General features: G+C 44.5%; 1 protein-coding gene across 1 annotated transcript; it reads right to left on the bottom strand.

The window, feature by feature from the left end:
* Window positions 1-18,180: 18,180 nt before the first annotated feature.
* Window positions 18,181-22,375, bottom strand: LOC137453990 (PHD finger protein 7-like). Its single transcript, XM_068163804.1, has 6 exons — window positions 22,303-22,375; window positions 19,562-19,724; window positions 19,369-19,475; window positions 19,034-19,147; window positions 18,759-18,877; window positions 18,181-18,596 (listed from the first exon to the last, which is right to left on the bottom strand). Exons 2-6 carry the CDS (start codon window positions 19,610-19,612, stop codon window positions 18,466-18,468), a joined length of 522 nt encoding a protein of 173 aa, XP_068019905.1. The 5' UTR covers window positions 19,613-19,724; window positions 22,303-22,375; the 3' UTR covers window positions 18,181-18,465.
* Between the last annotated feature and the right edge of the window lie 617 nt (window positions 22,376-22,992).

Raw genomic sequence — 22,992 nt, 5'->3', positions numbered from 1 at the left:
TTCCATAAACATGCATAATCTGTTCCTTTTCTGTCTTTCAAAAATTAGTATTTCAAATCTACTTTAAGAATTGTTCAACAGCAGCAATGATACTTTCTCAGTAATCCTTTGAGTATATGTGCACTTGGAAGAAGCAGATCTAAACCTTAATGCATATGGTTCTCACTTTGACAGCTTGATAGGGGAAAACACGAAGGTAAACCTGAGTCTTTAACTACAATTCTATCAAATATAATTCTTTTCTCTTTCAATCAGCACAGGTAATCACATATTCACAAACTTTTTAAATAACCAATGTAAAATCCCTTTAAGAGAAATATGCAAAATCTTACTCTATGTGACTAGAATTCAACAGATTACACCAGCACTGCAGCTTTACAGCTGGATCTCTCGACGCCCATTACATTTTGTGAGCTGTTTGTACTGTAGCTTTTGATATTCTTAAAGGATTGACGGCATCCATTTCCTTTCAAATAAGGTCGTTTTCAATTTAGCAGTATTCAGCAACCTGCAAATCTGAGTCTGCAAGGCACTCTTAAGAATATCACTTTCAGATGATGGATGTTTTCCAGGTGGTTTTGCACAGAACCATGAAATGCAGCTGCTACAAAACCTTTGATGAGACTTAAGTAGAACAACATCAAAAGTGCACTTCTTTTTGAGCAAATACATGAAAGCACAAGACTAGCTGACAGTATCACATCATGGAATTCATTTTAACTTGCAGACAGAAACCAAGAGGAAAGATGATTTCTGTGGCCATTGCCAAACAAACAAAAACACCATCAAAACACCACCAACTTCAGTGCCATTTCCAATCATATTAAATATCAATAATTATAAAGATATTATAGATCTGTTATCTTGTAAGAATTTCTTCCAGTAAAACCAGAAAACAAACATACTCAATTCATGGACTCATGTTCTAAATGGAAGAGTTACAGTAGCTCACTCTCTTCTATTACTGCTGTCCTTGAGTACTGTTGAGGTTTCCTGGCAATGTCCTTGCTGATACATTGTGGCCTCACAGCCATTCATAAGGTTCTCTTTTTGGTCAAGCACATTTATTTCAGCTTTTCCCTTTCACAGTTCTTACAGAACAATCCCAAGAACAAAAAGGTTCTAGGCTCAGCATGCACATCCCTTCACTGTCATCTATACAAACTGGGCTTACTCCTTGTTTTCCTACTACTCTACCTCAAATTTCTAAAATGCTTTTTGTATTTGTGCTTTGGGGGCTTGAGGGTTTTTTTGTCTTATTTTTTAAGAAACTCTGTAGAATCATAGAATAGTTTAGGACAGAAAGGCTGGGATTGTTTAGCCTGGAGAAGAGGAGGCTCAGGGGTGACCTCATTGCCCTCTACAACTACCTGAAAGGTGGTTGTAGCCAGGAAGGGGTTGGTCTCTTCTCTCTAGCAATCAGCAGCAGAACAAGAGGACACAGTCTCAAGCTGCACCAGGGGAGGTTTAGACTCGAGGTGAGGTGGAAGTTCTTCACCGAGCAAGTTGTTCGTCATTGGAATGTGCTGCCCAGGGAGGTGGTTGAGTCACTGTCCCTGGAGTCGTTCAAGAGGAGATTGGATGTGGCACTTGGTGCCATGGTCTAGTCATGGGGTCTGTGTTGATAAGTTGGACTCGATGATCCTCGAGGTCCTTGCCAACCTAAGTTATACTGTGATACTGTGACCTTTAAAAATCATTTAGGCCACTCACAGATTTCAACTAAATAGGTTGTTCAGAGCCCTGTGCAACCTGGTCTCGAATGCTTCTAGGGACAGAACTTCTAACACCTCTCTGGGCAACCTGTGACAGTGCTTCATAACCCCTCTTGACAAAAAAAAAATTAAAAAAATCTCTTTCATCATAGTGATACTGTATTCCATAGGACATGTAACCAATTATTTGAGTAGAGTAGAATAGAATAGAATGCTGGGGGCAGGTGTAGATCTGCTAGAGGGGATCTGCAGAGGGACCTTGACAGGCTGCACAGATGGGCAAAATCCACCAGCATGAGATTTAACACATCCAAATGCCGGGTTCTGCACATTGGCCACAGCAACCCCAGGCAGTGCTACAGGCTGGGGTCAGAGTGGCTGGAAAGTGGCCAGGCAGAGAGGGACCTGGGGGTGCTGGTTGATGGTAGGATGAACATGAGCCCGCAGTGTGCCCAGGTGTCCAAGAGGGCCAATGGCATCCTGGCCTGCATCAGGAAGAGTGTGGCCAGCAGGAGCAGGGAGGTCATTCTGCCCCTGTACTCTGCACTGGTTAGGCCACCCCTTGAGTACTATGTCCAGTTCTGGACCCCTCAGTATAGCAAAGATGTTGACTTGCTGGAACATGTCCAGAGAAGGGCAAGAAAGTTGGTGAGGGGATTGGAGCACAAGCCCTATGAGGAGAAGCTGAGGGAGCTGGGGTTGCTTAGCCTGGAGAAGAGGAGGCTCAGGGGAAACCTTATTGCTCTCTACAGCTACCTGAAGAGAGGTTGTAGCCAGGCGGATGTTGGTCTCTTCTCCCAGGCAACCAGCACCAGAACAAGAGGACACAGTCTCAAGCTGCACCAGGGGAGGTTTAGACTGGATGTTAGGAAGAAGTTCTTCACAGAGAGAGTGATTGGCATTGGAATAGGCTGCCCGGGGAGGTGGTGGAGTCGCCATCATCAGAGGTGTTTAGGAGGAGAGTTGATAGGGTACTTGGTTGCATGGTTTAGTTGATTAGGTGGTGTTGGATGACAGGTTGGATGTGATGATCTTGAAAGTCTCTTCCAACCTGGTTTATTCTATTCTATCCTTTTGCTCTGAGTCTTGTACTTGTGACAGGTTTCCCATCTGCTAGGGTAGCTGTCATTTACATGGACCGCATGAACTTGTGTGCATTTACACAAACTTTTTCACACGCTGAAAAACATGCATGCCTGTTACTCAGCTAAGTAATGCAAAAGACAGTGAAGTGGATATAACATTTAAATGGAAGCTTCAAGTAGCATTGAGGCACAGCAAAGTATTTCAGAATGCTACCCAGAAGATTGACTTCAGTGTTGTTACTCTCTGCCTGTCCCTTACCAGGAAAACTTCTATTGTCAGTATCATAAACATGCAGCCTAGATCCAGAAAACTATAGGCAAAGTACTTGCTGGTGAGCATAGAGGGACTTTTTATCTTGATGCTGTATGATATTTACACTTCCATGGATTTCCTGGTTGGAAGCAGAATTTCTTTGACATCTGTCACACACATTTCAACATAGTCCTTTCCAACAACACATTCTCATGAATCATCTACTTCAAGTCTACCTCAGTTGCCAAAAAAATGGTGATAATGGAAACCTGACAGTTTTTTGGATTTGTTACACTGATGAAACCAGGCAATATGCTGAGGCAAGTTCATGCACCTATAGAAAAGGAGATGGAATGATACACCTGAATTCCATCTTTGCTACAAGTATTTGACTTGTTAGCAACTCAGCCACCGACTGTCTTAAAAATGAGGAAATATAAGTTGGTGGTAGAATCTCAGTAAGTCCAGTAATCAAAGAGACAGCAACAAAATTAGCAAAAATCATTAAATTATTGCAATAACTTTGCATAAGAATCTCTGCATTAAAGTCAGTCAGGCAACACACACAGTACTCTGTCTCCAACAGTTACCAAGAGAGAAAAAAAAAACACTTGGAATGATAATTCCAATGTATCCTCTCCCAATCTCCATTTTTCAGCTCAAGTCTTCTTGACCCACAGGGGCTATCTTCATGCTTCTCCATCCTTCAAGGATTTCTTTCACTAATTTGCATAGCCAATGTTTAAATTAGTATAAAAACCTGCAATATAACAGAAGGATTCCACAGCCTAATTGTATGGTGAGAACCACACAGAGTTTTTCATAAACCTGCCACTTGCAGCTCCTCTCTACCAAAATGCCTGAAACTGACTGGAGTTTACTTCTGCAGTGCATGCTATAATGGAACTATTACAGCATGTACTACACACATATTATCGATCTGTAATTTGGAGATGATCCCTGCAATGAAAACCTCTTGTACAGAACTTGCCAGGATACAGTTAGATAAATGATGCCACAGACAATCTGCCCATTTAGTGAGTAACTGGATCACTGTCCTTGAGATTATGAAATGAGCTGCATCTGCACCTGTCAAACCAGTGACTACATATGCATTAACCACTGACTGAAATGAACAGAGATGTGCAAGCTGCGCTTTAAAGCAAAGAGACAGATGAGAGGAGGATAGTGTGAAAGGTCATTTCAGTGAAGATACGAAACAGGATATTCATGTTTGAAATGTGTATCTTCTAAGTGCCTCAAATTACATTTAAAATGCTTTAATGAAAGACTATCATTGCAATGGACCTCTTCAGATAACATTAAGGGCTGACATTTTTAACCTTACCTCATTGACCATTCAGTCTATAATTTTCTTCCACACTTGTTATTTTCCAATATTGCACTCAAGTACCAGCCAGGGTCTTTTGCAGATGTACTCAAAGTTCTGTATTACTTGCATGAACACATTTTTTGCCTTTTAACAGTTGTTGGGTTTTGTTTGGTTGGGTATTCTGACAGTTTTGATATTGTTTCTGCCATTGATTTTGCAATGATGCAGCAAGAACGCAACGATCAAGTCTTGTGGCTCTGTAGAATTCTAAAATCCCAAAGTCCCTTTTCTGTAATGTTTCCCACTGGAAACACATGCTAGGCATGCCATGGAAGAAGGTTTCATTATAATACAAAAAGGACCTATTATGTAGAAAAGCAACAAACTATCACAAGATATACCTGATTTGTTGCATGCTACCCTACTCTTGCTAATTTGATGGAAATCTCTTTCAGACACTACTATGATTTTATTGGGTTTTGTTTGCATTTTTTTATGCCTACTGATCTATAATGAATTTGCTTTGCAAAGGAGATTAACTTGGTGGAAAAGGTCAAATATGGATTGTTCATGAAGGCCTGAAAAGACTCCACTTTTCAGACTTCCCTTTCCCAAGTTTTTCACAGGAAGAACAGTACATGAAAGTGTGACTTGGAAAAGAACTTGTGGTTTTCACATGAGAACAATACCAGCATTAAAAAGAGAGGCAGAAAAATAATTCTCTGTACCCAGAATCACCATAATTATGTATGTATGATGACAGCCACTGCTAATTATCTCTTAGTTATCTATACATATATACTGGTATTTATACTTTTCCTACACAGCATTTAGTCAACATGGGTTTTACATGACATGGCCACTAAACTCTAAACATTACACTATATTTACAACCAAAGTCAAAATGCAGTTTATACTGTTAGCAATAGCTGTGAGCTAAGAAAATCCCTGAGAAAAGAGATGGTCTTCACATAAGACTTAGGCTTTCTTTTAGTGTCCCATTTAATTGGATCCATACATAAATTAGTTATTTTACCCTAAGAGAAAATATATCACAAAATAATAAGGAATGAGAACAGTCTCTTTGACCTATGATGGTGATAACAGAGGTCCTTAAACCTGGTGCAGTGAGTGAAACTAGTGCAACAGTAATGAATTAGCATCAGGACATCATCCAGGAGATAGCCAAAAACCCTTTGCTATGCCATAATGATCTTAGTATTACTAAGAGAGATTGTCTACAAATGACATTAACTCTTCTTCTAAATGTCTAGATTAACAACAGATCATAGAATCACAGAATTGTTTTGGTTTGAAAAGACCTTTAAGTTCATTGAGTCCAACAAGTCAAACTAACACCAGCATGGTCATTAAACTTTGCCCCAGTGTGCCATGTCTACATGGGTTTTTTAACACCTCCAGGAAGGGTGACAGAACTCTTTGGGTTCTCTATTACAAATACTGAATGCAATACTAGTAAAATAATAGGGTAAAAGGCTTCTAGAAAATGTCATTTATGCTTTTTTTGTGTGTATGCTCATCTCACTACAATAATCTTAAAAGACATCAACTGCTTCAGAAAGACTAAAATATTGTCTCAATCAACAAGGTTGTTACACATCTGAGTCAGTTTTAAAACATGAGATGTGATTTGGACAGTCACCAGTGCTGATTGCTCAGCCTGTTATACAGTAAACACCAAGTGAAAGGAGCCAAACATCTGCAGTTCTCATCGAGTTTGTGCAGGAGTGTTAGAGATGCAGAATTTCTGATAAACAAGTGTGCACCTCCCCAAGAACCCGGGAAAGGGAGTTTCCAATGAATATTCACTATGCTTTATCACATAAAACGTACAAACACTTGTCAGTATTTGAAGACTATGCAAAGGACAGAAGAGCGGATAGGCCTTCTCTGCCTCAAAATGCATTTTGTGGAGTGTTTTGCCCAGAACAGGCCTGGTTTTCTGACAAGGAAATGAACTAGCTCACTAAAAGCAAATTTTCTTAGGCATTATAGATTTTTCATCCCAGCTTTGTAAAAATGTATATATATCCAAGAAATATTAAATTCTCTTCCCTTTCACTCTATTCCAAATCCAAAAAGCATCAAAAAAAAAAAAAAATGAAAACTATCTGAAAGCAATTTCAACTATTATATCACTACTGCATCAAACAAACAGCTGATGCATCAGTAATTAATGAAGATCATCACTAATTAAAAACTGAAGCTAAGCTGTACATTAGAAACGATTGCCAAGACTATAGATCACACTGTGTTATATGAAATCTGTAGAATCCATCTGGCTGGTGCACAAGAAAAACTCCATCATCTTTGATACTTATCAAGTCAGATGAGTCTACAGAACTGTGAAAGTTCTCTCAGTTTAGTTCAAGACACAAAGTACTGCAGACATATGCCTTCAAAAGCTGCCTAGACAAAAAAACTCAACTATTAGAACATAAAGGCTATTCGAGGTAATTCTGTTCATGGTATGCACCTGGGCTGAAAGCGAAAAAGCCAACATTTACCTACAATTACAACCATTTCTCCAGACTGCATTTTAGTGAATGATGCAGCTCTGAAAAAAGTTCATTAATACAACATGTCTCCAGCCCTACACCAGGAAGGTAGAATCCATTATATTCTTCAGCAGCTCTATAGGAACAGTTTTGTATCATTTTGTTCTGATCCTCCCAGACAAACTGCAAAACATAGGGAATTGCTTTGAAAGTTATTGACATGTGGGTTTTCATTCTGACCAAGGCATAAAAATGCAACACTCCCTGTTCCAGAAAGAGATCCAGTTGCTTTATGCAGGAAAAAAGATGCTTCCTGTTCCGGTTGCTAATTTTGGATTCCAGGTTTGGGGTCTTTGTATTTTCTGGGGACTGGTTCCTGCTGCTGCTTCTGTACTTTGCTGTGCTTTTCTACAAACAGGCTAAGGTTATTATTATCTAATAGATGGGGTTTGTGTGTTACTTTCCCTCTGGTCTGTGTGTGGGGAAGGGGGTTTGTGAGAGTGAGCCACATGAACCCAGCACACAGATGCCTGTAATAAAAATCAATGCACTCTTTTTACTTCTTTTCTTACTCATTCTTAGCAGTTTCTAGCATGTAAATATTTTTATATGTGATATCAATCCAATTCCTTGTTTCAAATATGTGAGGTATAATTGATAAAGACTAGAAGCTACCTGAATCATCTGCTACTTGAATAACTGTTTCTGTAGGTTCACAGCTGTGCAAATGACATCAGAACCTTTATCCAGGTCTCTGTAGAATGAATTTCAGTTACACAAATTATCAGGACACTTCTAAACAAGAGTCAATTGTCAAAAATCAACCAGCTTTCTGTGCAGTTTTTGCCACTACTTAAGATATTTCTAAAAAGCATTTCACTCATTTCCAGACCTACTACCTACCCCTGACTCATCTTCAGGCATCTTTACCACCAGCTCCAGCCAGTCCCAATAGTTCTCACTAGAAAAGCCAACATACCTTTGAATAAAAACAACTGCTTGCGAATTATCTGATGATTTCCTCTGAACCACCTTGTATCATATCCTTTACAGGACCTACAAACAGCTCTTTTTTTAATTCTAGACAACCTTGAAGGTAACCTAACAGAACATCCATCAAGATAAAAGCCACACATGGAACTGATTAAACACCAGTAGGTTTTCACATTATGGCTCTAGAGACACGTGCACTGATTTTTTTTTCCCCCACTGGTCCAATATAATTTCCAATATATGAAGACTTTCAGTAATATCTTGAGAACTAGAGAAGCATTAATATATTTCTGATCCAAGTGAATGCTGAGGATTAGTATCTTCCCTAAATCAGGTAAATGTATTAGGGAGTACATGATGACACTGTTAAACTTAACGACCCCGTGAGATAGTATTTAAAACAGAGGTGGCGGTAGCTTAATCACATTAATTGCTATATTGGACAAATTGAAGAACAATGAATACATTGTCCCTGAAAGTCCTGAGACAGCATTTTGTCCATTACCTTAAGGATTCAGTGACATTCATGATCTTCAGGTAACTAGAACTTTGAGTGTACTTTGCCCTGCTACATCAGCTAACTATGAATTATTAATCTAAGCAGTCCTCATGTTATTTTTTTCATACGCTGCTTAACAAAGCAATCTGCATCGTCCTTAATCACAGCAATACTGGTCAAACACTGTTACTGATTTTGGAACAAGACAGTAAGACTAGGAAAGAGAAAGAAATGTCATCTAGCACTACTGCTAGATGGTTGGAACTTGGCTTCAAATATGTATCTACCCTTTCTTAAAAATAATCATCACAAACAAATTAGCTTCCTCACAAAGCACCAGCAGCCATTCTTCCAAAAGTAACAATGTGTATCTCAGTTCCACCATGGTCAAGACAGTGTGAGAAGTTTAGAATCTTTTTTGAATGTTAAGTTTCAAGATTATTTAGAGTAGTTGCTATGTGGTCGTAGAGCAGCCTGTCACAGAGTACTACTGAAGCTTCGTGCTACCTATAGCCTTCTGAAAAGCCTACAGTGGTTTGGGTTTTGAAGGCTGGGGGGGTGGGGTGGGTTTTTTTGGGGGGGTTTAGGGTTTTTTGGGTTTTTTTGTCTCCTATAGTCTCAGACTAAGTATATCAATAAACTCATTGACCCTCAGACATTTCTCCCACCAGACTATCTATCTCTCCTGGGAGCCAAAGCAACACATGACACAGCTCCTCCAGACACACAGAAAAAAAGAATGAGTAGAAAAGGGGGGGGGAGGGGGGATGGGAAGGATAAATAGCACTGTCATGCTAACATTTGTGCAGTTACAGGAAAAAAAAAAGGCATGACAGTACTGAATTATGCGAGAATGCTATAAACAAGGAAAAAAATCATGGCTGATGGCACTTAGATCTAAACTTGGTTAACAATAACAAAATAAAGATATGTAAACCAAAACACGTGCTAGGAGAGTATGCATCAGACTATGCATACCTGACTGCTATCACAGTAATGAGATATTTACAATAGGGACAAAAGGAAGAGGAAATAATTGGAATAGAATTTCCCAAAATGCAATGAATATGGTCAGATTAAAATGTATTTTCATTTAAGAGGATCTAAGGACATGTTCACAAATGAAACACAATGTAATTGATCAGATAACTTTGTAGAACAAAGACCACAGTCATGCCTTTTCATCAGATAAAAACTGGCGTGGAAAACAAAAATAAACCCAAACCCCTTATTTCATTTTTTCCCCTTAGATTTGCTGTAGTAGATAGAATTAACAGATATTAAAAAAAAAGAGTAGAAAAATCTGTATTTGTTCAGATCTCAGAGAGCACAATGCTTAATAGAAGTTTCTTTTAATAAACCCACAATAATACAGTTACTTGTCATGTCAAGTTCCCAGATTGTATCTCATTTCACCTTTTCCTTCAAAAACTTAGTCAAGTTTGTGTGTAGGACCAGCTGCACATTGCTTAAGCAAAAAACAGGAATTCTTTTAATTACATCCAAGGTCATGGAACTGAATTGGGCAACAAGTCTTTCAGATTTGTTTCTGCTTATACTACCATTTTACATTTTCTTTTTGCAAGCATTATCTCTTAAGGGAAAGAATCTGCTGTCAGCAACTGCAGTATTTTCTGCTAAGTCATTCCACCACCTTGCAAAGACATTTGAAAACATAAAAGTGATTTATGACAACATTTTGCAACAAAATGCTGCACTAGTTATACGAGAGATAAGCACAACACATCAAAATACAAAGAGTAGAAAAGCTGCTGCAAAAACAGTAGCAACCATCTATAGGTGCTCTGCAAGCCACTGCAGGCCTAGGAGCTCAAAGATCTTTGTGATTTCCAAAAGCAAAGCATTATCAAAGCAGTGATCAAGTTTAAGCACTTTTTTAAGACCCTGTGAGGATCATATGTGAAGAACTCCAAGTTAGAAAAATTAGACTGACTTCACAATACACATTGCAAAGTGTCTCTATCTAACACATGTAGGAACCTCTTCAGGCAAGAAAGATATCTGCCTCATTCTAGACAGTAGAAACCACACTGTAGTCTTACAGAAGTCAATTACTGATGAGGGCTCAAAGAGCCACAAAGACATTTACTTCAAAAGGTATGCATTCAGACTTTGGGGGAACAGCTGACAATGACTTGCATTTTCAGCACCACCCAGACCAACAAGAAGACATAAGCAGCTGCAGCACGTACACAATGACCACCAACTTGCATGGAAAACACTTTTCTCCCTTATTTCCATATTTTATTCACGAGCTTCATCTAGTTTCCACTTAAACCCAACTATTTGTACTTTCCAGTGGTGACATAGACGTGCCATAAAATACTGAAGGAATTAACTGATAAGGTGAGAATAAGTACATAATTTGCAGGGTATCTATTAATACAGATAACATATTGCAAGGAATAACTACACGTCACAGTCAGGGAACAAAAGCTTTAGGAAGGCCAGCAGAAGTAAAGGGCAAAATCAAACCAAACAAACAAAACTTACAGAAAGTTATAAGGAAATATTTATGTTGAAGTAACAAGGTGATTATGGATTACCACAGTATCATTAATAGAATCTCTCTAGGGCACAAGGGAAAAAAAAAAACACATCACACCATAGAATGTGAGAGCTCTCTTTTTCTCAGTTAGTGTCTGCTGAGTCTATTCTGAAGCAGTTATTTTCAGTGTAATAGCAGCACAGAGGGAAAGTTTATGTGATGAAATGGAGAGGACTGCAATCCCTATTCTGTCCCTTTTAATTCTGCCTTTTCAACTGACATGAGGAACCCAGGTGGAAAGATACGCTCTGCATGTCTGCCCATGTGGCAGAGAGGAAAGTGTAATTGATTATTCTTATTAAAGAAACTGGTTTTGCCAGAAGGATCAAGCTTATTCAGTTTCATCCTTCAAATGAAACATGTAGTGTATTTAAATATTCTATCTTTATTTCATACATAGCTTGAGCTGACTGCATTTCAGTAACTGCAATACTGAAAAAGACAATATTAACTTAATTAGAAAATCGATAGAAAGAGAGGGTGGGATGCCATGATCAAAAACTCAGACCTTTGAACGCTGATAATCCATACAGTGTCACTGCTTCTGTCTGTAAAAATGTTTAAGATTTGCCTCAAGACTATGAAAAACAAAAAGAAGAATGGCTAGCAAAAGACAGTATTCCATATTAAGAGATTCAAATAATGGCTTCAGAGACTGAAAGAAACAAGCTGTCTTGCAATTTTTATTTTATATCACACTTCTGTGCTTAATCACTCTTTACAGAAACATTATTTTGTGGGTACCCAAATACCAAATATATTCAGTATCTATAAATAATGGGATGTTATTTACTGTAGTATCTGTAGATGGGTCAGAATCTGCTGAAGCCACAGGTCGGGAAAGATAGGGAACGACATGAGCAATACACCCAGTGAAAGAGACCCCCCAGGTTTTATGTTGCTGGTAAGAAAACAGGAGAGACCTCTGCATTTGTGTTCCCAAAGGACAGGTGCTTTTCATTAGTATATCAGGAATCTACTTTTGGCTATGCAAATAAGGTAACTTACTATGAAATGATGCAACTTTTATGCAAAACCAGAAATTGCATAAGCTACAACTAGACTAGACCAGACCAGACCAGGTTGGAAGAGACCTTCAAGATCATCACGTCCAACCCATCAATCAATCCAACCCACCTAAACAACTAACCCATGGCACCAAGCACCCCATCAAGTCTCCTCCTGAACACCTCCAATGACGGCAACTCCACCACCTCCCCAGGCAGCCCATTCCAATGGGCAATCACTCTCTCTGTATAGAACTTCTTCCTAATATACAACCTAAACCTCCCCTGGCACAGCCTGAGACTGTGTCCTCTTGTTCTGGTACTGGCTGCCTGGGAGAAGAAACCAACATCTGCCTGTCTACAACCTCCCTTCAGGTAGTTGTAGAGAGCAATAAGGTCACCCCTGAGTCTTCTCCTCTCCAGGCTAAGCAACCCCAGCTCCCTCAGCCTCTCCTCATAGGGCTTGTGTTCCAAACCCCTCACCAACTTCAATGCCCTTCTCTGGACTTGTTCCAGCAAGTCAACCTCCTTCCTAAACTGAGGGGCCCAGAACTGGACACAGGACTCAAGGTGCAGCCTAACCAGTGCAGTGTACAGGGGCAGAATGACCTCCCTGCTCCTGCTGGCCACACTGTTCCTGATGCAGGCCAGGATGCCATTGGCCCTCTTGGCTGCCTGGGCACACTGCAGGCTCATGTTCAGTCTACCATCAACCAGCACCCCCAGGTCCCTCTCTACCTATCTGCTTTCCAGCCACTCTGACCCCAGCCTGTAGCTCTGCATGGGGTTGTTGTGGCCAATGTGCAGAACCTGGCGCTTGGATGTGTTAAATCTCATGCCGTTGGATTCTGCCCACCTGTCCAGCCTGTCCAGGTCCCTCTGCAGAGCCTCTCTACCCTCCAGCAGATCAACTCCTGCCCCCAGCTTGGTATTGTCAGCAAATTTAATGATGATGCACTCAATGCCCTCATCCAGATCATCAATAAAGATGTTAAAGAGCACAGGGCCCAGCACTGATCCGTGGGGCACACCACTAGTGCCTGGCCGCCAGCTGGATGTGGCACCATTCACCACCACTCTCTGGGCTCGGCCCTCCAGCCAGTTCCTAACCCAGCTCAGAGTGCTGCTGTCCAAGCCATGGTCTGACAGCTTGGCCAGGAGTTTGCTGTGGGGGATGGTGTCAAAGGCCTTGCTGAGGTCCAGGTAGACTACATCCACAGGCCTCCCCACATCCACCAGGCGGGTCACCTGATTATAGAAGGAGATCAGGTTGGTCAGGCAGGACCTGCCCTTCCTAAATCCATGCTGGCTAGGCCTGATCCCTTGGCCATCCTGTAAGTGCTATGTGATTGCACTCAGGAAGACCTGTTCCATGACCTTGCCTGGCACTGAGGTCAGGCTGACAGGCCTATAATTCCCTGGCTCATCCAACTGGCCCTTCTTCTGGATGGGCAACACGCTGGCCAGCTTCCAGTCCTCTGGGACCTCGCCAGTGAGCCAGGATTGCTGGAAAATGATGGAGAGCAGCTTGGCCAGCTCATCTGCCAGCTCTCTCGGCACCCTAGGATGGATCCCATCCGGTCGCACGGACTTGTGGGGATCCAAGCGGCTGAGGAGAGCCCCAACTACCTGCTCCTGGAACATAGGAAAACTGTGCAGCTCCCTGGCTCCTTCTGCCAGCTCTGCAGGCCAGCTGTCTGGAAGATGTTCTGTCCTGCTAGTAAAAATTGAGGCAAAGGTGTTAAGTACCTCTGCCTTTTCCTCATCCTTTGATACAACGTTTCCCTCCATGTCAACCAAGGAGTGGAGGTTGTCCTTGCCCTTCCTCTTGCTATTAATGTATTTATAGGAGGACTTTTTGTTGTCCTTCACAGCAGAGGCCAGTCTAAGCTCCAAATGTGCTTTTGCCTCCCTAATTTTCTTCCTACATGATCTAGCAACATCCTTAAATGTTCCATGGGTTGCCTCACCTTTCTTCCAAAGATGATACACCCTTTTTCCCTTAGTTCTTTTAGAAGTTCATCGCCCATCCAGGCTGGCCATCTGCCCCAGTGGCTCATCTTCCAGCACATTGGCACAGCCTGTTCCTGCGCCTTCAAGAGTTCTTCCTTGAAGAAGGTCCAGCTCTCCTGGACCCCTTTAAGGGCTTTATCCCAAGGAACCCTCTGAGTTAGTTCTTTGAGTATCCTGAAGTCTGCCCTCCAGAAGGTCAGAGTGGAGGTCTTACTACCCCTCTTAGCTTGACCAAATACTGAAAATTCAATTATCTCATGGTCACTGGACCCCAAACACCCCCCGACCACCACATCACCCACCAGCCTTTCACTGTTGGTGAAGAGGAGATCAAGCATAGCCTTACCACGGTAGGCTTGCACAGCACCTGGGATAAGAAGCTGTGTTCCATGCATTCTAAGAACCTCCTAGACTGCCTCCTCTCTGCTGTGTTGAGATCCCAGCAAATGTCAGGCAGGTTGAAATTGCCCATGAGAACACAGTCAGGCAATCTTGAGACAGCCTTAAGCTGCCTACAGAATGCTTCATCAACATCTTCTTCCTGGTTGGGTGGTCTATAGCAAACTCCAACCAGGATGTCTGCCCTGCCGGTCTTTCCTCTAATTCTTACCCACAAGCACTCAACCCGATCGTCCCTGATCTCCATCTTAATGGCATCCAGTGCCTCCCTGATGTACAGGGCCACCCCTCCACCCCTTCTTCCTTGCCTGTCTCTTATGTCTATTACATTATTTAAATCAATCAAAAAGTGTTTAGTCAGTGTCATCTGAAAAAAAAAAAAAAAGCACAAACAAACAGCTTTAGAAAATAAGCCTTAGGCAAAACCCCCAAAAATCAACATCTGAAGCTGTCAACCAATGAAACATATTTGAAGGCAACAGCATCACTTTCTTTATGCATGGAAAGATACTAACCTAAAGTAACTGAAGCAACTTTAAGAAGCCATTAGTGTAGTTCCTGTCTCTTCAGAACAGCTGTAATTGACAGAAGAAAGCAACCTGACAAGATACAGCTCACTGGTTCCAGAACTTCGGTTCTGCCTTTCATCATTAAACAAGCCAAGTCTGGTGGGACCAGTCACATTGCAGCAGAAGAGCAAGTGATGGCCAAACCTTCTCTATTGATTTTAAATTATTTTAAATTATTATTTTTAATAGCTTTCAGGAGCATGATTTGAACAGCTTCAAGAGGAAATCTGGAAACAAGCACTTTCTAAAGTCTATTAGCCTAATAAAGATTTGCAATCTATTGTGAGTTCAATTCCTTGGAAGCTTCTCTCATACCATTTTAGTTCTCATTTCTGTGATCAGGGCTACAGTGATTAATGTACCTGGCTCACTGCCCAGAATAAAGTCTTGTAAAGAAGGGTGGAGAAGATTGTGAATGAGTCTGTTCTGAAATTGATAAATAGGCAGAATGGAAAGACAAAATGTTCAGGATGGAAGTAAGAGCCCAGAGGAACCAACTCTCGTTACCCTTTCTTTCTCCTTCTTTATGACTTTACATTATGAAAGTTTAAAATGTTGCAGAAAGGATCTTCATGTTAAGGAAAAATGGCACTTCATCACCAAGCACCTCCTGCTTACCTTGATGACACCTGTAGACTTCCCACACAGTGAACAAAAGTTAGCTTTATCTCAAGTCAGGTGTTATTGTCCTTTTTGTTCTCTGGCAGCTACACAAAAACATCAAATGCTTATCTCTTCTCCTTTGTTACATATCAAGGAATCTGTGTGCTGTGTTGGGGCAATAGTAAAGTCTAGTTTACAGAGTCATGTTGTAACTGGGAGACTTTCAGGAGTACTTCCTCCATGAGTCACACCCACCTAAAACATTATCTAAATTATGCTGGATATCATTTGTAGAACTTCCATACATAATGTAGCCTTGCTGCTTTGGCAGCTCTTAAAGTTTGATTGAAGGTATATGCTTACTAAGAAAGTTTACCCAGGGGCCCTTTATATTGGAAACACCTGCATTTTCATGCTGGTGCCTGACTTTATTCTCACAACTATCTTGAATTGATGCCTACTGGTTCTCAGCAAGACCATGACACACAATGGAACCGTGAAGTACATTATTATCTCACCATACAAACAAGTTAGACAAACACTGCCAAGACAGCATATGGAACCTCTGTTAACAAGGAAAAAACTGAAGCTGTAACAGAAACAGAAAGGGAAGCAAATATTCCATAAGCCTAGTAACTGCCTCTAACATCCATTAGAAAGGCTGCAGATCTGCAGCAGCAAGGTACACAGGAGGCAGCAATAATGACTGGAAAGACTTTGAAGCAAGTTCTGGGTGTCAAATACTTTGCTATAGCTCTTTCCAGTACCTGATGTTGAATACTTCAAAGAAAAGTATGAGAGATACCACATTGGATAAATATGGGAACAAGAATGAAGCATTCCAGTGCCTGAGGAATAAAAACATTTCTTTAAACTCTCCTCTACTCCTTCTAAAAGGAAATTTAACAGCAGCCAAGAAAGTAGAAGTTGTACTGTGAAAGCATAAGACCTAAAATGCTCAACTTGCAAGGAAATTCCACAACTACTTATTTTAATAGCCTTTAAATGCATGGTTTGGGTGGGTTTTTTGTTTGAAGCAGCACAATTACCTTCTGCATGGACATTTGTCTATTGGTCAAAACAGCATGAAGGGTTCTCTGATACCTCTTGTCACCCACTAATTTTCACTGACATCAAATGTTTTTATTACCAAAGCAAATGCAAAACTTTGCACTGCTTAAACCATTCACATTTTTATGTATTTCATCTCTCTTACTCTTTGTCCTCTCAGATACTTCGGCATTATTACATATCTGGGTTTATGCCTGACTTTGCTTCTGAAAGAGATCGGCTTTTACTACCATCCTTTGTACTGCTATAATGCCCTTGTTTATGATGCAGTAATTAGAACTCAACATAGAGTACTATGGAAGATTTTAACAAGAATTTTATTGTCTCATTACTTAGTCTAACTTGCATAATTTTTCTCTACCACTGAAGCTCCCTGCTGACTGGATAGCTGGAGAATCTTAGCCTTTACAATAGTTATCAGTAAATGATATTTGCACTTGCAAATTATTTACAGGGCATGAAACACATGGCAATTCAATTTCAATTAATTGTCAGCATAAAGGAGATTCTTCTCAATGTCCAGGATTTGTTCCTTTTGAGTTTAAAAAGTATTTATTTCAGCCAGGCAGAAAAGGAAGACTTTTTTTAATCCTGACAATAGGAATGTAGAGAACTGAAAGGACAGGTTTGTCAGCCAGGCTGACAAAGACAGCCAAAGATATTAAGTGACTTTGTATGCAATTATTTCTTACTAGGGGCTGGCTCTGCTTCTGATAGCACTGAGACAGTTTTTGTTGGGTTCTAGATGATGACATAAAACACAAGGGACTTTCTTAAATCAGAAAAATGGGAAAAGCGATAAATAGGATAATAAAGAATATCAGCTGTATTTAAAAATCATACCCCTTGGGGTCTTCGATCACATGTCCATGACAGAAGCAAACGTGACACATAAAAGCTAAACTGGGGGAGGAGGTTATGTTCCCCAATCAGATACTACATAATATCACAGTATCACTAAGGTTGGAAGAGACCTCGAGGATCATCGAGTCCAACCTGTCACCACAGACCTCATGACTAGACCATGGCACCAAGTGCCACGTCCAATCCCCTCTTAAACACCTCCAGGGATGGTGACTCCACCACCTCCCTGGGCAGCACATCCCAATGACAAATGACTCGCTCGGTGAAGAACTTTCTCCTCACCTCCAGCCTAAACCTCCCCTGATGCAGCTTTAGACTGTGTCCCCTTGTTCTGGTGCTGGTTGCCTGGGAGAAGAGACCAACCCCTTCCTGGCTACAACCACCTTTCAGGTAGTTATAGAGAGCAATGAGGTCACTCCTGAGCCTCCTCTTCTCCAGTCTAAACAATCCCAGCTCCCTCAGCCTCTCCTCATATGGCTTGTGCTCAAGGCCTCTCCCCAGCCTTGTTGCCCTTTTCTGGACACATTCAAGTGTCTCGATGTCCTTCCTAAACTGAGGGGCCCAGAACTGGACCAGGACTCAAGGTGCAGCATAACCAATGTAGAGTACAGGGGCACAATATATGTTCCAGGTGACCTCTATAGCTCAGAGGGGATTTTTCCTACCACAAAATTATTTGGCTTAAATATATCTTTCAGAAGAGGCAATCTGTTTTGGCAATAAATGCTTTGTTTCAGGACTGTAGCTTACAGTTATGTTCAGTAAAATCAGGAATGGCAAAGTTGCGTACAGAGAAGTAATAAAAATCAAGAGCATTAAGAACATGCAATGTGTTTTTAAAACCTCCACAGAATCATCATGACAGAACCTATTCCAGGCTTCACAGCATCTGCATCTTCCCAAACACCCTCTCACACATCATAACTATGGGCTTTTTAAATACTTGCACCCATTTAAAGTTTCTTCAATGGCATTAATATATTCCATTACAGTCATAACTTCTTAGAATGCCACTCTCCACTTCCTGCAAACTGCTGGAGGATGCTGCCACTGCCACCTGGCTAGGGGCATCTGCATCAGGAAGCTCCAAGCTGTCCCTGGAGTCTGTAAAGGAAAGCAGAAAGGTCAAGGGCGCAGCCGCCAGCTCTGTGGCAGCATAGGCCTGCGCGGTGCCAAAAGCCCTCTCAAAACAGAGAGGCTCGGCCAGGCTACCACTGCCAGCACACCATCGAGGGGTGGGGAGTAGCTGAGCGCTTTGCCTCCTACCTCTGCTGGGGCCAGCACAGCTGCTGCACTCCCAGCTGTCGGTGCTGGGCCTCAGATGGGAGCATTGCCTGTGGGTGCCCTCAGCAGCACAGGAGCTGCATAACAGCAGTTGCCAGGGCCTGGGGAAGAAAATGGGTTCATGGCTGTGAGGACAGACTGAGTGCAGCACGGGACCATCTGGCAGAGCTCTTGTTCTTGGAGCTTCTGCTCTGAGCCCATGGCCAGAGAGGGATCCTGCACAGAGTAGATCCCTAGGTTGCAGTTTGACAAGTTACCCTTCTTGCTCTGCCTGCTCCCTGCCTCCTGGGCACAGGCACTCGCTGGCATCACAGCGGCTGTGCCTCTCAACTACTTCTTCTACATTTTCTTGGACTTGCCAGAGTAGCATTCTGGTGGAGAAAGGAATATTGATGAGTCCCTGCTGCCACCCTGGCATAAGGCAGATGCAGGCTCATCCTTGCTTGCCCGGCCCTGCCCTGCTTCCAGCTCCTCTGCGAAGCTGAAGCAAGGACTCAGGAGAGAGCAGAGAACCAGGACTGTAGGGGCAGGCCCTGGGCTAGCACAGTGCTTGCACCATCCTGCCTTGTGAGGTGGATGGAAGGACACCAACCTGGCAGGGATTCGGATGCCCATGGTGAGCATTTCTGGCAGAAATGCATTCTGATCCCTACACACCGGGCACTGGAAACTCATCAGGCCAGCGTGCCGAGCTAGTCCCTGCAGGAGAAACGTGATGAGCATGAGTCAGGTGCTGGTGCTGCTGAGCACCTGTGGTCTCCCGGGAGCGAGGGATGGGCTCCTACCTGGATGCATTCCCGGTGGAACCATGCGTGTTGACACGCCGGGCACACCATGGTCCTGTAGGAGGTTTGGTTGTCTACAGGATCCGTGCAGATGAGGCAGGTGGTGTCCTCCTCTGGAACCGCCTCCACTTCCTGACGTGGGGGGTGCTCCTTGCAGAAGGACCTGGGGAGAAGAGCAAAGCTATCTTTTATGAGACAAGCATCAGGCCCTTCCATGCTACTGGAAAAAAGGGAAGAGGTCTTGACTGCACTAGGAAAAATATGGGTTAGGATTAGTGTCATGGCTATGCTTATGATCTGACTCTAGGGTAAGGGTTAAGCAAGGAAGGGTGAGGATGTATGAAGGAGCCTCAGAGCTCTTCTTTGGGCAGTGGGAAGTGTCACCGTGAGTTGCTTTCTTCTTTGCCTAAGGCTGGCAGGCAGAAGAATGAAGGTGGCAAGCCTCCCCTGTAAGGGCCAGCTGCCCTTACCTATAGAGTCCAAAGTACTGGGTGGCACACCCACCCATGTGGCACAGGGGAGATGGAAGCTGACATCACAGCCTGTCCCACTGCAGGTGATGCTGACCCCACTCTGGCAGCAGATGCAGTACCCATGGGCAAAGCAGCTTCCATCAGCCCAAGGCCTGCATAGCCAGCCCCACGCCTTGGAGCAGAGAGCAGGATGTGGCCACAGCTGAGTCACAGCCCACAGATCCACCTGGCAGACAACACTCCTGTGCAGCACCCTCTCTGGAGCTGATGGGAGCAAGACATTTGCCCCAGAGCCATTTGTTCCAACCCAGACCATTCTATGCATCTATAAATCCTTGTTTGCTTTTCTGTACCCCATACAGATTTAAATTTGATGTCTACCTGCACCAGAGGATAAAGGAAAGTCTGGAAGCTTTGGTAGTTCTTTTAAGAAAAAGGAAGGATTTAGGTCTACTGAGATTTTGTTTGCATGTTTGTTATGGCTCAGAGTTGCTTTTTGTATCCCATTTGACCTGTGGCACACAGGAGCAACAGCAGGAGCCCTGGGATGCCAGTCCTAGCACAGCATTGATCTCTGGCTGCTGTTCTTCCCTGCTTTAGGGGCTATCAGGTGAGGAATGAAGGCAGGAACCCTGCTGCTGTATAGCAACGAGATTGCAGAGATGCAGAGAAGCTCAAGAAGACCTCTCAAGTCCTTTATGGCTGCATCGTAGCATTCCCAGCGTGACAGAGTCTCAGAGTGCCACTTACACAAGCCTTCCCACAGGCCCTTAGCAGGGGAAGCAGCTAACAGAAGCCCTGAGCACATCCCTGGCAGCATCCCCACACCAAAGTCCTGGCCGGAAGGAGCAAACTAAGACAAGCAGAAGCCCCCAGCAGCCCTAACTTAAGTCCCTAACCAAAGAACCCTGAGAAGCCCTAAGCAAGGTATTCAGAGTGGCTGTTTTTTACTCTGTTCTCAATCCCTTAAGCAGTAGAGCCCAGCCCCAGAGATAAGCTCAAATCTGAGCCCAATGAGAGGTGCAAGCATGGCAAGGAGATGGCTCCTGCAGCATGTTCCAGTGCCAGGGTGCCAGGCTGAGGCTGTTGCTCTGGGCACACATTGTCTTGCTCTAGACAGGGTGCAATGGGTCAGCTGAGGAAACCTCCACTCTGCACATGGCCAGCAGCTGCCCTCAGAGCAGTGGCTGCAACACTTTCCCCCCCCTTCTGGGTACTGGTGCCAAGGGCTGCCCCAAGCACCACCCCTCACTTGCAGGACAGCATGGGAGCGGGGGGAAAAGGCATTGGCATCCGTGGGGTGCTGCATCCAGTTCCCACTGCTCGGCCGAGCTGGACTGGCAGAGAGAAGGCAGAGGGCAGGGATCAGTGCAGTCACAGCACAGGCACCAATCAGCTGCTCCCCAAGCAGACACAGGCTGAGGCCTTCTGCAGCTCTGCAGGGCTCCTCTGGCCTCTGGCTCACCTTTGCTGCCAGCCAGCAGCCACCCAGCTGGCACCCCCGGGTCCCCACAGCCCCTGCCCCGGGTCCCCACAGCCCTCCCCTCCCCACTCCAGGTCCCCCCAGTGCTCACTGGCACCCCTGAGGCAGCTGCAGTGCTGCCCACACCTTGTGCCTGCTTCCAGACCCACCCGGTGGAAGGAGAGACCCTGAACCACAGCTCCTCTTTCAGGATCCTCACGGATAGTCAGAGGGCCCTTGGGCTCCGGCAGGTCATGGATCTGCTCCGTATAGCCCTGGAGCAGCCAACTCCAGCTCAGGCTGAGGGTTGGGTCCCCAAAGGGCAGCAGGCAGAGGAGCTTTGGAACCCAGGGCCACGCTCAGCCTGGTGCCCTCCCAACAGCACCTCTGATACCTGCTGCCAGCGAGAGCAGCTGAAGGTACCCTAAAGACAGGGGACAGCTCGGGAGCTTTACCAGCAAGGGCACTGCCCTCAGGGTCCGCACAGCACTGCTCCAAGGAAAGCGCAGGCTGAAGAACACCAGAGAGCATAGCCCGGGGCTGCGAAGTCCTGAGGGGACACCCAGAGGAAAACAGGTGAGCCGGGAGGGGAAGGAGTGCAGGGGGAGCCTGAGGCTGGAGGAAACCTTGACCCCCCCCTTACCCCGGAGCCCGCTCCCACACCCTCACTGTCTCAACACCCAGCAGAGCCCCTGCAGCTGCCCTTCCAACTATCCCCAAACCCACACAGCTCTCATTCTAAGGACCACCCGAACGCCCCCCTCGGGTCCTCACAGCCCCGCCACAACCGCACCCCTGCTCCGCACCCCGAAGCACTCCCCAGCTCCGCCCCAGGCGCGGGCGCTGCCACCAGCCGTCTCCCGCAGCCTGCCTCACTCTCCCGGCTCCCCGCAGCAGCCCCCGCTCCGCTCCCGGGGCACCAGCGCCACTCACCGCTACTTGCGCCACAGCGCTTCAAACACGGCCTCCGGGCACGCCCCCTGCGCTCATTGGCCGGCGCCCGACCAGAGCCTCCCCCTGGTTCCGGATGGCCACGAGCTCCACCGGTTCCCGCCCGCGCAGAGCACCATAGGAGCCGTAGGCCACCGCCTGGCCTCCATCTTTTCCCTCATCCCCTGCCCTCATTCCCTGCCCTCATTCCCTGCCCTGCCCGGGCAGCTTCTTCGGCCAGCTCGGTGCTGACAGATCCGGCCCTGACCAATCCCCGCGGCCACACCAGAGCCGCCTCCCCCTCATCAGCACTGAGAAGCCAGCACCGGGCACCCACCAGGGCCTGAAAGGGGAACCCCAGGGCTGCCAACACATCCCCAAGGCTCTGCTCTCTGCCCCGGGGCTGAGAGCACTCTGGGGCTCGTCTTGCTGCAATGCTACTCAGAGGGCCTGAAGGATGCTCTGAGGCTGCACAAGAGGAGAGAAGGGCAGCAGGCACAAGCAGCAAAGGCAGCTCCCCTCCTGAGGCACATACAGGCACTGGCAGCTCCCTGCTCTCTTGCCCT

This window comes from Melanerpes formicivorus, unplaced genomic scaffold (genome assembly GCF_026170545.1).
Source record: "Melanerpes formicivorus ecotype bairdi unplaced genomic scaffold, bMelFor1.0.p_v2 SCAF_74, whole genome shotgun sequence".
Lineage (NCBI taxonomy): Eukaryota > Metazoa > Chordata > Aves > Piciformes > Picidae > Melanerpes > Melanerpes formicivorus.
This window is presented reverse-complemented; position numbering and strand designations above follow the sequence as displayed.